A 14,326-nucleotide genomic window follows, 5' to 3' on the forward strand; every position below is an offset into this window, starting at 1 on the left:
GGTTTTCAAATCCCTCCATGGCCTCGCCCCTCCCCATCTTTGTAATCTCCTCCAGCCCCCCCCCACCCCGCCCCCCCCCGCAAATCACCCCACCGAGATGTCTGTGCTCCTCCAATTCTGCCCTCTTGTGCATCCCCGATTTTAATTGCTCCGCCATTGGTGGCTGTGCCTTCTGTTAGGTCTCGAGCTCTGGAATTTCTTCCCTAAACCTCTCTCTCCTCCTTTAAGATGCTCCTTAAAACCTACCTCTTTGACCAAGCTTTTGATCATCAAGCCACATAAGACATTCCGGCAGGTGTCAAATTTTGTTTGATAACGCCACGTGAAGCGCCTTGGGACATTTAATGACGTTAAAGGCACGATATAAATGCAAGGTAATACAGCAGCCAAATTGCACACAACAAACTCCCCCGAACGGCAATGAAATAAATGATTGGATAATCTATTGTTTGTGATTTTGGTTGAGGATTAAATATTAACCAGGAGGTCGTCTCTGCTCTTCTTCAGATCGTGCTACTGGATCTTTTAGGTCTACCTGAAAGACAGGTGATGTGCACAGAATTCCCACCCCATTCCAACACCTGTTGAATCATACTCTGGTTTACAAGGGTCTTGGTGCACTTCAGTCCCATGCTCCTGATCTTTGGGCACCCGGTGCGGAGGGGGAACAGGCAGGTCGGAGGGCCTCCTCGTGGGACTGCTCCTGGGTCTGGCCAAGGTGGCCATTAACCGGTCCAGGCTGCGGGCGGGCGAGGAGGTCGTTCAGCCCGACTGCCTGCCTCTCTTTCACGGCGACATTCGCGCCAAGGTGTCCCTGGAGATGGAGCAGGCGGTGTCCACCACCTTCTGCGAGAGGTGGGCGCCGGAGGGACTGGAGTGCATCATCACCCCCGGCAACCAAATTTTAATTTGATGTGACTAAAATCAGACTACCAAGATTGACGGTGATTCATTTTAAATTTTAATGGACAAGGTAAATCCTGAACAATACTTCAAGATAGAAAAGGCAGTCAGGATTAAGGTCGTAAGCAATGTTCTCCTCCCCCCCCAAAAAAGGTACATAGCAACGTCAACAGGTCCAGTGCAGGCCGCACGCCGGCTTTGATTGTGCAGTATTTACACTCACGCGGAAATTTAAAGGGATCTCGCATTAATAGAGACAGATTGCGCAGAGCAAAGCGCAGCTTACAGGGAACGTTGGTCATATTGATCGGCCCGATAAAGTTAGATCAGATACTGGAAGTATTTCGTCCAACAATGGGCGATAAGGATCTGGAATATTCTGGCTGACCAAGCGAGAGACAGAGCAGAATCTGTCCGTCTCGCTGCTTGACCGCCTGCCCTCGGACTTTCGAAGAGTTTGGATGCCGAGACGGGAGCGTTGGAATGGGGGGGGGGGGGGAGGGGGCCGAGTGAGCCTCCTCCAATCACAGCATCCCGTTCGAGTCAAGTGTCATTCATCCGGAGCGAGAGGGCACGGGAGAAAGAGCGAAAGGTCGGGGGCCCTTATTCTCACAATGCTTTGCTGCTGAACTCCTCCTCCAATTGTTGCGGCCCATTTGAGTCAAGTCTCTTTTGTCCAGAGAGAGTGAGCGAGTGGGAAGAAAAAAAAAAATGGAGCACTGTACAGGAGAAAAGTGAGCGAGCGAGTGAAGCGAGACTCACGGGTGACTTGGCTACTACGATCAGTACGATTCCAAAATCAGCTAACTCTGCCCCACATTTACTAACAAGGCTCACAAACAAGTGAGGATATAAAATCTGTGAGCCACCAGCCTAGTGAGGGGCAGCTGGCCTTCATACAAGGAATACATTATTATATTACAAGTGAATTAGTGATTAAACCTCAGTAACAATTACTATGCAACACATGGCTCAAAAATAGTATTGTTAGTTGCAATCAAATATAAAATCAGATGCATGTCAGGTAGTGACGAAAAGTTAGAGAAATTACAGCTTGGGAGGCCATTTGGACCACTGCGTCTGTGCTAGCTGTTCAAATGGCTACCTTCATCGCACTAAATGTGATGGGAGTTGGTCGTGGTTTATTGGGGTGCTCCAAATGGAAGACACACACTTTGGTCAGAGTTCCAAGACATCGGTTTCCTCCAATTTGCCCCATGAATTAGAGGCCCCTTGTACATGTCATCTCCTCACCAGGTCCCAATCACAAGCTCATCAGGAGGTCAAATGTAACGGAGTCGTGTTGATCACATGACGTAAAACTGGAAGAATAAAAGATGCAGAATGAGCATGTTGTTCTTTACCTACTGGGGTTTAAAAAAGGGACTGCAATGTATTTGTTTCACAAGTTCTTTGTTAAACCTTTGCTATTAAGAACCAGCTGGTTTATTATCACACTACACCTTACCAGTTCAGAACCACCTACCTCATCGTGGATCACCTGAACCCAACTGGCTGGAGTTTTAGAGTCTTGTGAACATCATGTGACTGGCCAAGTCACTCACAACTCAACAGCTCTACAACTATTTTCATAGAAATGTAAATCAAATACCCCTAGAACCCACAAATTAACAATTTAAACGTGAACTAAAACCTTAAATCAAAATTAAAATTTGGTTGTCGGGGGTGATGATGCACTCTAGTCCCTCCGGTGCTCACCTCTCGTAGGCGGCCACGAGCGTACCGGTGGACACCGCGTGCTCCATCTCCAGGGACACCCTGGCTCGGATGTAACCGTGGATGAGAGGCAGGCAGTCTGGCTGAACGACCCCCTCGACCGGCTGATGACCCCCTTGGCCAGGCCCAGGAGCAGTCCTATGAGGAGGCCTTCCGACCTGCCCGCTCCCCTCTGCACAGGGTGCCCAAAGATCAGGAGTGTGGGACTGAAGTGCAACCAGAATTTGAGCAGCATCCTCCTTCAAATATTAGAATGGGGGTCGCAACCTCACACATTCAACATATCCATGGAACACTGACTCTTCCAGACCGCAGAAATTGCAGATGGCCTGGGAGTCCGTAAACAAACTTAAAAGCTCCCTGCAACACCCTCCAGGCCAAGTCCCCAATAAATAGAGAGCACTCCATTGGGGATCTCTGCCTCCTCCAGATGGCAAGATGGTGCGCTATGGCATGTCCAGATGGCAGACGAGGATGGCAAAGTGGAATGTGCAAGAGCAGCCCGCACAGGAATCCCCTCCACGCAGAACTGAAAGGCAGAGGGGATTTGGCTCAAGTTGAGGCTCCCAAGGAAGGTTTCGGGGCTTGGCGCTGATGAAAAACAGCTCTACAAACCTTACAGGTGCATGCGTTACAGGAAACATTTCTTTCCCTCTCCCAGACATGTCACTTCCTGTCAGGGGACCACCCTTGGGTGCCCCACCCAAAGGGTCGCTCTTCATTGCTGAACCCAGAATAGTGGCGGTCAGCAGATTCCTTGACATCCAGGCTTGACCTCCAGGGGCAAGGACTCGCCCAGCACGGTGAGCAGGAGAGACTCAGCCCCATCCTCACCACTGTCCCAGTCGAGCCGAGACCAGGTACAAGAACACCCCTCGAGCCTGCTCTGCCGTCTTGGTATAGGGACACCGCCTCAACATCACACGCACGCGCACACCCCAATGGGACCCCTGGGGGATCCCACTGCATACTGGAGTCAGAAAAACATCTGTTCAGCACTACTCTTTGCCTCCCATCCCTTAGAAACAGAGAAAATAGGTGCAGGAGTAGGCTCTTCGAGCCTGCACCACCATTCAATATCATGACTGATCATGCAACTTCAGTACCCCATTTCCTGCTTTCTCTCCATACCCCTTGATCCCTTCAGCCATAAGCGCCACATCTAACTCCCTTTTGAATATATCAAACGAACTGGTCTCAACTTTCTGTGCGAGAATTCCACAGGTTCACAATTCTGAGTGAAGAAGTTTCTCATCAGTCCTAAATGGCTTACCCCTTATCCTGTGACCCCAGATTCTGGACTTCATCAGGAACATTCTTCCTGCATCTAATCTGTCCAATCCAGTCAGAATTCTGTATGTTTCGATGAGATCTCCTCATCCTTCTAAATTCTAGTGAATATAAGCCTAGTCGATCCAGTCTCTTCATATGTCAGACCCGTCATCCCAGGAATCAGTCCGGTGAACCTTCGCGGTACCCTCAATAGCAAGAACGTCCTTCCTCAGATTAGGAGACCAAAATATTCCAGGTGTGGCCTCACCAAGGCCCTGTACAACTGCAGTAAGACCTCCTTGCTCCTATACTCAAATCCTCTCGCTATGAAGGCCAACATGACATTTGCCTTCTTCACCACCTGCTGTACCTGCATGCCAACTTTCTGTGACTGATGTACCATGACACTCCAGTCTCTTGCACCTCCCCTTTACCAGTCTGTCACCAGATAATAATCTGCCTTGTTTTTAACCAAAGTGGATAACCTTACATTTATGTACCAAAGTTGTCACCATCCCTTTAATCCGATGCACTTTGATTTTTGAATAATTCCCGTTGAGGGGTACTTTGTCAAATGGTTTTTGAAAGTCCATATGTACACACACAATGTCTACTGCACTATCTTCATCAAACCACTCCATTATTGCCAACATGTTGGGATCGAGAACTGACTTAATCACGTGGAGGTTTAGCTCAGCGAGTGCTCTCGGAGTTCAGAAGGATGTGGGCTGAAGCACCACTTGGGAATGCTTAAATAAAGCTCCATCAAACCTGGTTAAATATTTGTGTGTTCCGGGATGTGGGCGTTGCTGGCATGACCAGCATTTATTGCCCATCCCCAATTGCCCTTAAGGTGGTGGTGAGCCGCCACCTTGAACCGCTGCAGTCCATGTGGTGAAGGTGCTCCCACAGTGCTGTTAGGGAGGGAGTTCCAGGATTTTGACCCAGCGATGATGAAGGAACAGTGATATATTTGCAAGTCAGGATGGTGTGTGACTTGGAGGGGAGCGTGCAGGTGGTGGTGTTCCCATGCGCCTGCTGCCCTCGTCCTTCTAGGTTGCAGAGGATGCGGGTTTGGGAGGTGCTGCTAAAGAAGCCTTGGTGAGATGCTGCAATGCATCTTGTAGATGGTACACACTGCAGCCACGGTGCGCCGGTGGTGGAGGGAGGGGGATGTTGAAGGTGGTGGATGGGGTGCCGATCAAGCGGCCTGCTTTGTCCTGGATGGTGTTGAGCTTCTTGTGTTGTTGGAGCTGCACTCATCCAGGCAAGAGGAGAGTATTCCATCACACTCCTGACTTGTGTCTTGTAGATGGTGCAAAGGCTTTGGGGAGTCAGGAGGAGACACACTCGCCACAGAGTACCCAGCCTCTGACCCGCTCTGGTTGCCACGGTATTTATGTGGCTGGTCCAGTTAAATTTCTGGTCAATGGTGACCCTCCAGGATGTTGATGGGGCATTCAGCAATGGTAATGCCTTTGAATATCAAGGGGTGGTGGGTGGTTAAACTCTCGCTTGTTGGAGATAGTCAGTGCCTGGCACTTGGTGCGAATGTTACTTGCCACTTATCAGCCCAAGCCTGAATGTCATCCAGGTCTTGCTGCCTGCAGGTATGGACTGCTCCATTTTCTGAGTTGCAGCAAATGGAACTGAACACTCTGCAATCAGAAGCAAACATCCCCACTTCTGACCTTATGGTGGAGGGAAGGTCATTGATGAAGCAGCTGAAGACGGTTGGGCCTAGGACACTGGCCTGAGGAACTTCCACAGCGATGTCCTGGAGCTGAGATAATTGACCAACAACCACAACTATCTTCCTGTGCGCTGGGTATGACTCCAGCCAGTGGCGAGTTTTCCCGCTGATTTCCATCGACTTCAGTTTTACTGGGGCTCCTTGATGCCACACTCTGCCAAATGCTGCCTCGATGTCAAGGGCAGTCACTCACTTCACCTCTGGAATTCAGCCCTTTTGTCAATGCTTGGACCATGGCTGTAACGAGAATTAATTAAAGAGAGAGAGCAGACCTACCTTCATCACTATGGCAACCAGCACGCCCAGTAATGCAGCGAGTCACTTCTTTGCACTTCCGCCACGTTTCCTCATCAGCCAAAGTGTCCATTTTTGCTTTGAATCCGTGGCAGGCGCGTAGCGGATACTATTCACCTTTTCCATACCCAGCGACTTCAACACGCAAGCACGGCGGTGGCTGAAAGTCTCAAAGCTAAATTTGCCGTGGTACGCCCCATTGCCACTTTTACCTGGGAACAGGGAGAAATCAGTGAGGATGTCTAGCTATCGAAATAAAAAAAAAAATGAATTAAATTTATATAGCGCCTTTCACAACCACTGGACGTTTTAAAGCGCTTTACAGCTGTTGTGTATGCAATAACTGCTAGACAGAGTACTGTTTAACTCCAAGAGGCATGACCTTGGCTCTGCTTTAGTAAGGCCCAAAGTGACATACAAAATGGCTGGCCTTTTATACTTGGGCTGCACATACATGTGCGCAGCCCAATGGCCTCCAACAGTGATGCCATCTAGTGGCTAGGGATCCAAAAAGAACACACATGACAACAACCAATGAAGTACTTTTGGTGTGTATACACTGTTGTAATGTAGGAAACACCAGCACATCTTCCGTGGTGACGCACCACCTGAAGACAAAGTATTATGATGCTGCCAAGGTGGAACACTGTCCCTTTAAGGCCACAGAGTTTAATTGTTGTTCCAAGTAAACACAGGCTCAGGTCAATAGAAGTTTAATTGTGTTTTTTTTGGTAAGGGTAAAGTGGCTAAGATTGAAGAAGTGCATGCAAGTTTATCCATATCATCAGAGGCGGTCCCTCGAACAAGGATGACTTGCTTCCACATGAGTTCATAGTCTGTGGGTCAGAGGTACCCAGCTTTGGAAACAGCCCGGGGGTCTTGCCAGTTGGCTGGATCTGGCGATGGCAGCTCTAGTACTTTTAGTTGGGCAAGCCAGAATGGGCCGAATGGCCTCCCTCCCATGCATTTATTTTGTGACCAGCTGTGTCCACAGTCGGAGCCACATCCAGGAAATGGAGTCGTCTGCTGCACCCAACACATTCCACTCCAGGGACTGGAGCACATAAATCCAGGCTGACACTCCCAGTGCAGTGCTGAGGGAGCGCCGCACTGTCAGAGGTGCCATCTTTCGGATGAGGCGTTAAACCGATGCTCCATCTGCGCTCTCAGGTGGACATACAAGATCCCATGGCACTATTTCGAAGAAGAGCAGAGGGAGTTATCCCTGGTATCCTGGCCAATATTTATCCCTCAATCAACATAACAAAAACAGATTATCTGGCCATTATCACATTGCTATTTGTGGGAGCTTGCTGTGAATAAATTGGCTGCCGCGTTTCCCACATTACAACAGTGGCTACTTTTTTTTGGCGAGGGTTGCTATTGTCGAGCCGGCAGAAAAATATGACGGCCCATGGCACAAACGGCCTCCCATTTAATGGGCGCCCCGGTGACAAATGTCTGGCGGGTTCGTGACTCACAAAGCTGGCGGTGACAATTGGCCAGTGCCATCCTCGCCACCCCATGGAGGCAATTTCCCCCACTGGGCACAAAGGAGCCGGCGTCATGTCATCGGCGTGCGTGCACTGCCCGGGGGCACGAATCATGGCGCTAATGACAACGTTTCTCCTCTCCCTTCCCTTCCCCCCCCAAAAAATCTCCAGGGCAATTTCCCCAGAGGCACCATCGACCACTTCCTCTGGGAGACAACCTCATTGCGCCCCCTGGAGGTGTTAATGTGACTGTAAAAAAAAAAGGGGCAAATTCATCCCCTTTTCTTCCCACCATCGCTCGTTCAGTCTGACCTATCCCGCAGGACGGACAAGAACCGAAATAAATGTACCACTCACCGACCCCCCCGAATGGCAGTGTGTCAACGGTGTAATGGATCATGCAGTCGTTGGCAGTTACACCACCGCTGGAAGTCTCCGCGATCATCCTCTTTATCAACTGGAAAGAGAGAGAGCGAGAGAGAGAGAGAGAAAAAAGGAGATCGAGTTAGAGCTTACGACGATCTGGTTACACCGATCCCGAGGCTGTAGATCAGCAGATGTACGGGTTTCCCCGACATGAACTCTGCCACTGCAAGGCAAGGATAAGGAAACACCCACCAAGCATTTATTGAACATCGTTGATGCAGCGAAACATCCCGAGCCAAAGTAGGACAGGGCTTTAGGGAAGGGGGGAGTTCACGAGGTTACAGACGGCTGAAGGCACGGCCGCCAATGGCGGATATGCTGTGTCACACCTCCACGCTGCCATTGGTGCAAAGCATCAGACCAAGACCAGAGAGGAGCAGGTCTCCCTGGATTTTTCAGCCAGGGTTTAGTTTTACTGCACACAATCACCAGGACATGGGCCAAATTTAAATGACGACTGCGTGGCAACGCCACCTGCAGGAACACTTTCCTGGACAGTGAGTTCCTTATCTCGGTCGTGTCGTCGCAGGGAGGCTGTAACAACAACTTGTATTTATATAGCACCTTTAACATAGTGAAACGTCCCATGGTGGCTCACAGGAGTATTATGCGATAGAAATTTGACATCAAGCCACCCAAGTAGAAATTAACACAGGTGACTAAAAGCTTGGTTTTAAAGGAGTGTCTTGAAGGAGGAAAGAGAGGTAGAGAGAGGCGGAGAGGTTTAGGCAGGGAGTTCCAGAGCTTAGGGCCCAGGCAGCTGAAGGCACGGCCACCAATGGTTGAGCGATTATAATCAGGGATGCTCAGGAGGGCAGAATTAGAGGTGTGCAGACATCTCGGGGGGTTGTGGGGCAGGAGGAGATTACAGAGATAGGGAGGGGCGAGGCCATGGAGGGATTTGAAAATTAAGGATGAGAATTTTGAAAGCGAGGCGTTGCTTAACCGGGAGCCAGTGTAGGTCAGCGAGCACAGGGGTGGTGGGTGAGCGGGACTTGGTGCGAGTTAGGACACGGGGCAGCGAGCACAGGGGTGGTGGGTGAGCGGGACCTGGTGTGAGTTAGGACACGGGGCAGCGAGCACAGGGGTGGTGGGTGAGCGGGACCTGGTGCGAGTTAGGACACGGGGCAGCGAGCACAGGGGTGGTGGGTGAGCGGGACTTGGTGCGAGTTAGGACACGGGGCAGCGAGCACAGGGGTGGTGGGTGAGCAGGACTTGGTGCTCATTAGGACACAGGCAGATGAGTTTTGGATCACCTCATGTTTGCTCGTGGTCAGGCTCTTCCTCAATAGGGAGGTGGAGAGAAGAGGGAGGAGCAGAGGCCACTAATGGACCTTCCAACAGAACAGCTTTGTGGGGAGAGATGGGGCAGGGTTATTAGCCCATCCTCTGCATTGACAGTTCCCCAGGCGCCAGATGCCAGACACCCAGGGGGTACCTCGCCCAGTCACTGGGACTCCGACAGGGCGTCACTGGGCTATTCAAGCATGGCTCAGCAGGGATCAGGGGCAAGGACCCTGAATAATTTGCTGCTCCGTAACCCAGGGCCGCTGAGGCCCAGCTACTTCAGGGGGTCGATCCTGGGGCCTTTCCCTGGTCCTTCTGAGTCGTCCAATCACAGGATCAAATGGCTTCTAAAGTTTCGTCTCCCCCGTTCCTGCACGCACCACGACAACAGTTACATCGAAAAAACGCTGAAGTACATGCTGTATTTTTAAAGTTAAGACAGAGTGGTGAGAGTGCTAAAGGTCGAGGTGACCAAGGCACGGAATTCTTTTATTTAAAAATAAATCACGGGATTGTGGACGTCGCTGGCAAGGCCGGCTTTTCTCGCCCATCACTAATTGCCCTTGAGCAGGTGGTGAGCTGCTACCTTGGCTCGCTGGGCCATGTCAGAGGGCAGTTTTGAGTCAACCACATTGCTGTAGATCTGGAGTCACATATAGGCCAGATCGGGTAAGGACGGCAGATTTCCTTCCCTAAAAAAAAAAGGACATTAGTGAACCAGATGGGTTTTTAACGACAATCCGGTAGTTTTAAGGTCATCATTACTGACACTAGCTATTCATTCCAAATTTATTTAATTAACTGAATTTAAATTCCCCAACTGCCTTGGTGGGATTTGAACGTGTGCCCCCAGATCGTTTGTGCAGACCTCTGAAATTGTAGTCCAGTAAACCAAGTCCAAAGCAGCCAGTCACAGAGGCCGCAATCCTCACCTTTTTGTTGTGGGAGAAGATGTAGAGAGCCAGAGGCTTGTCCCTCTTGTTGATGAAGCCAATGGCCTCGTCTGCACTGCCGGCCGTGACTATCGGCAGCAACGGGCCAAAGATCTCCTCCTGCATAATCCTGGAGTCGGGATCCACGTCAGTGACGATGGTGGGAGCTGAGCAAATATTAACCAGAGGCTGTGTTTAGTTAATAGACAGGACCACAGATCACAAAGATCTAAATCAGTGACACATGTGGACTGAAATCCTTCTCAGGGCCCCCACTTGTCCCCAGGCCTGGGCCAACTCCGCCTGGAGCCAACTAGCTGGTTACACCGGAGAGTGGCATGAGTCTCCACAGAGGGGGCTTCTCCCCACTCAGTGCCTCTCCACGGCAGCTTACTCAGGACTGGGAAGGCAACCGATTGGGCCATGGGGACAGGGTGTGGGAAAACCCAGCCCCTCCATTCGAATTCTTGACCTCGGCACGATGATCATGGAGAACCCACCAGGCTGAGGACGGGTAGTGACCCGTGGGGTGGGGGGGAAGGATAATGTTCAGCTACCATATTGACCAAGTGCATGATACTGTACGATGTCCAGCGTCTACTCTTCCTCCCCCACCCCATCGGTTCCTGATCCACAGCCTGTACTCCAGTCTGGGTCTCTCACCACTCCCGCCCCCGAGCCTTGGCTCTCCCTCTGCCCTGCCCCTCCAGTACTGGAGAACGACAACATTAATTCAGCCAAACTTTATTTACAACCTCGCTGCGTGGAAAGTGCAGAAAGATCCGCAAAGTAAATTCACAATTTGTCTCACTTACTTCACCAATGCTCCAGCTTGGGGCTCTGGAGAAGGGAAGGCACGTAAATAGTATTAAAAAAAGGTAGTCAGGAGGGGAGGGGTGGGGCTGATTAAGGATCAAAAAGGGACCGATGCATGGAGGTAGAGGACATGGCTGAGGTACTAAATGAGTACCAAGGCAGAGCATGCCATGGACAGTGAAGAAGGTAGTGGAGACAGTGGATAGGAGGCATTAGAAAGTCTGGCTGTACTTAATAGATAATCACCAGGAGCATTCTGGGAAGGGATGCATCCTAGGATGCTGAGGGAATGGAGGGCGGAATGGCCATAATATTCCAATCCTCCACAGACAAGGACATAGTGCCAGAGGACTGGAGAATTGTCAAGGTTACATCCTTGTTCAAAAAAAGGGTGTAAAGATAAACCCAGCAACTACAGGCCTGTCAGTTTAATCTCAGTAGTGGGGAAGCTTTTAGAAACAGTAATCAGAGACAAAACTATCAATCCACACCTATCCAAGTGTCTGTTAATTTAAGGAAAGCAAGCATGGATTTGTTAAAGGCAAATCATGTTTAACCAACTTGATCGAGTTTTTTTGGATAAGGTAACAGAGAGGGTTGATTCAGGCAATGCGGTTGATGTGGTGTACATGGATTTCCCAAAAAAGGCGTTTGACAAAGTGCCACATAATAGGCTTGCCAGCAAAGTTGAAGCCCATGGAACAAAAGGGACAGTGGCAGCATGGATACAAAATTGGCTAAGTGACAGGAAACAGTAACGGTGAACGGTTGTTTTCTAGACTGGAGGAAGGTATACAGTGGTGTTCCCCAGGGGTTGGTACTCGGACCATTGTTTTTCTTAATGACTTGGATGTGGATGTACAAGGCACAATTTCAAAATTTGCAGCTGACAAAACTTGGCAGTATAGTGAACAGTGAGGAGGAGAGTGATTATATCTTCCTGAAGTCTGACAGGCTGGTGAAATGGGTGGACACATGGCAGATTACATTTAATGCAGAAAAAAAAGTGAGGTGATATTCTTTCTACCAAAATGTGAGGAAATATAAACTAAAGGGTACAATCCTAAAGGGGGTGCATGAACAGAGACCTGGGGGTATACGTACATAAATCACTGACGGTGGCAGGGCAGGTTGAGAAAAGAGTTAAAAAAGCATACGGGATCCTGGGCCTCAACAAGAGAGAGGTCTAGAGTACAAAGTGCGGAAATTATGACTAACCTGTATAAAACACTAGTTCGGCCCCAACTGGAGTATTGCGTCCAATTCTGGGCACTGCATGTGAGGAAAGATGAAGGCCTTAGAGAGGGTGCAAAAAAGATTTGAGAGAATGATCCCAGGGATGAGGGTCTTCAGTTACATTGATAGACTGGAGATGCAGGAGTTGTTCTCCTTCAAGCAGAGCGAATGGAGAGGAGATTTGATGGGGGTGTTCAGAATCATGAAGGGTCTGGACAGAGTAGATAGAGAGAGAAACTGTCCCATTGGGGGAAGGGTCGAGAACCAGAGGACACAGATATAAGGTGCTTGCCTTTGGTTCTTTTGCCAACGCAATAAATAACTTAAAAAAAAAATAATAATCGCAGCGAGTGGTTAGGATCTGGAATGCATTGCCTGAAAGGGTGGTGGAGGCAGACTCAAGTCGGGGCTTTCAAAAGGGAATTGGATAGATACCTGAAGGAAAATAAATTTGCAAGGCTACAGGGAAAGAGGACTAGCAGATTGGGCTCGATGGGCCAAATGGCCTCCTGTGTTGTAACCATTCTAGGATATAAAGAGAATGGATACCTTCAGAGAGGTGGAAGGGACATGGGCCCTGTTTTGAAGAGTTGGGGGGGGGGGGGGGGGGGGGGAGGAGGAGAAGGAGAAGGATGATAGCGACTCGACTCAACTGGGGGCCAACAGAAGGAAAGTTATGAGGCAGTCAACTGGGGTCATCTCTGCTTGGTGAAAGAAAAGATAGACTTACATTTATGACCACTGCATGTCTCAAGGTGTTTTACAGCAATTAATTACTTTTTTGGAGTGTAGTCACTTTTGTAATGTGGCAAAAAGAATGTTGTAATGTGGGAACGTGTTGGCAAGAGACTATTGACAGAGACTGCCTCATACTGATGTTAGTGTGTTCTTAAATATTTTTTCTGTAAACCAATATCAGCACTTTGACCTGTGTGGAGATACAGTGTCTGGCCCAGTGACTGGATATGGACCAGTGTAACGGTCACTGTGTTTGGGTTAATCCACTGGCCCTCCCCGAGCCGCTACACGTACCTATGTAGAGTTCCGCTTCATCACTCTGACCGCCATACGCCACGTTCACTCCCTCCAGCAGGGACATGACTCTCTTAAAATGCCGCTGGTTGACGATGCGTCCATAGTCCGGGGATTGCTGGGGATCAGCTCCATAAAATTCCTGGAACAGAACGAGGCAAGGTCAGTCAGAGAGAAGAGAGAAGAGAGAGAGAGAGAGAGAGAGAGAGAGAGAGAGAGAGAGAGAGAGAGAGAGAGAGAGAGAGAGAGAGAGAGAGAGAGAGAGAGAGAGAGAGAGAGAGAGAGAGAGAGAGACAGACAGACAGACAGACACAGTCCAATGGATCAATAATAAGGGATTCTACACAAGAGGGCAGCAAGTGTGGGCATTATATAGTCCTTGCGGGAAGGAAACTGGCTGTCCTTACCTGGTCTGGGCCTATAGGTGACTCCAGTCACACACCAACTCTGAGCTGCCTTCGTGAAGTGGCCCAGAAAGCAACGTTCCCTATAAACTGCACACGGTCCTGCGGGGCCCGGTTCCTCTCTGAGCGCAGTCCCTTTAAGTTTCCGCGTGCGCGCGGTACGAACAACGGAGAAGCCAGTGAGTGGCCTGCGCGGGATCGTTGCCAGCGCTGTGCGGCCGCGCAGCTTGGAGGGAGCGTTGGTCGTGAGCCGCTCGGTTGCATCAAACCCACCACCACTGGCTGAAGACCACTGCTCCGGGCGGGCAATAATCGCCGGGGTTACCAGCAACGGCCACAGCCCGAGAACGAATTAAACACAAACTAAAAACAAAGATGCTGCTGGCATCGGTGCCCTCCTCCATTCAGAGAATCCCATTTCCATTCAGATTCCTGGAGCTGCGGGAATGGGCGAGTGACTGGTGGCCATCTCCAGGGCTGCAACACCACACCCTCTACAGACACTCAGAACTGGGGCCAGGTTGGCTAGAACCGAGATTATGGGGGGGGGGGGGGGGGATTTGATGGAGAGGTTTACAATTATGCAGGGATGGGACAGGATCGATAGAGACTGGCCGTTTCTAGCGGCTGAAGGTCTAAAACATGGGGACATGGGAATAAAATTAAAATGTAATGATTCTTACAGGGCAGATGCAGGGAGGATGTTTCCCCTGGCTGGGGAGTCTAGAACCAGGGGTCACA

At 50.0% G+C, this 14,326-nt stretch overlaps 1 protein-coding gene across 1 annotated transcript in view; it reads right to left on the reverse strand.

The window, feature by feature from the left end:
- Nucleotides 1–948: 948 nt before the first annotated feature.
- LOC139226312 (aldehyde dehydrogenase family 3 member A2-like) overlaps nucleotides 949–14,326 on the reverse strand; it is a 28,424-nt gene continuing 15,046 nt past the window's right edge. Inside the window, exons 7-11 of the mRNA XM_070856974.1 lie at nucleotides 13,182–13,323; nucleotides 10,098–10,264; nucleotides 7,810–7,909; nucleotides 5,942–6,171; nucleotides 949–2,225 (exon numbers count right to left, since the gene is read on the reverse strand). Of these exons, the coding sequence (XP_070713075.1) occupies nucleotides 5,984–6,171; nucleotides 7,810–7,909; nucleotides 10,098–10,264; nucleotides 13,182–13,323 (597 nt within the window). The 3' untranslated portion in view covers nucleotides 949–2,225; nucleotides 5,942–5,983. The remainder of the gene's footprint in view (nucleotides 2,226–5,941; nucleotides 6,172–7,809; nucleotides 7,910–10,097; nucleotides 10,265–13,181; nucleotides 13,324–14,326) is intronic.

This window comes from Pristiophorus japonicus, chromosome 16 (assembly GCF_044704955.1).
Source record: "Pristiophorus japonicus isolate sPriJap1 chromosome 16, sPriJap1.hap1, whole genome shotgun sequence".
Taxonomy (NCBI): Eukaryota; Metazoa; Chordata; class Chondrichthyes; family Pristiophoridae; genus Pristiophorus; species Pristiophorus japonicus.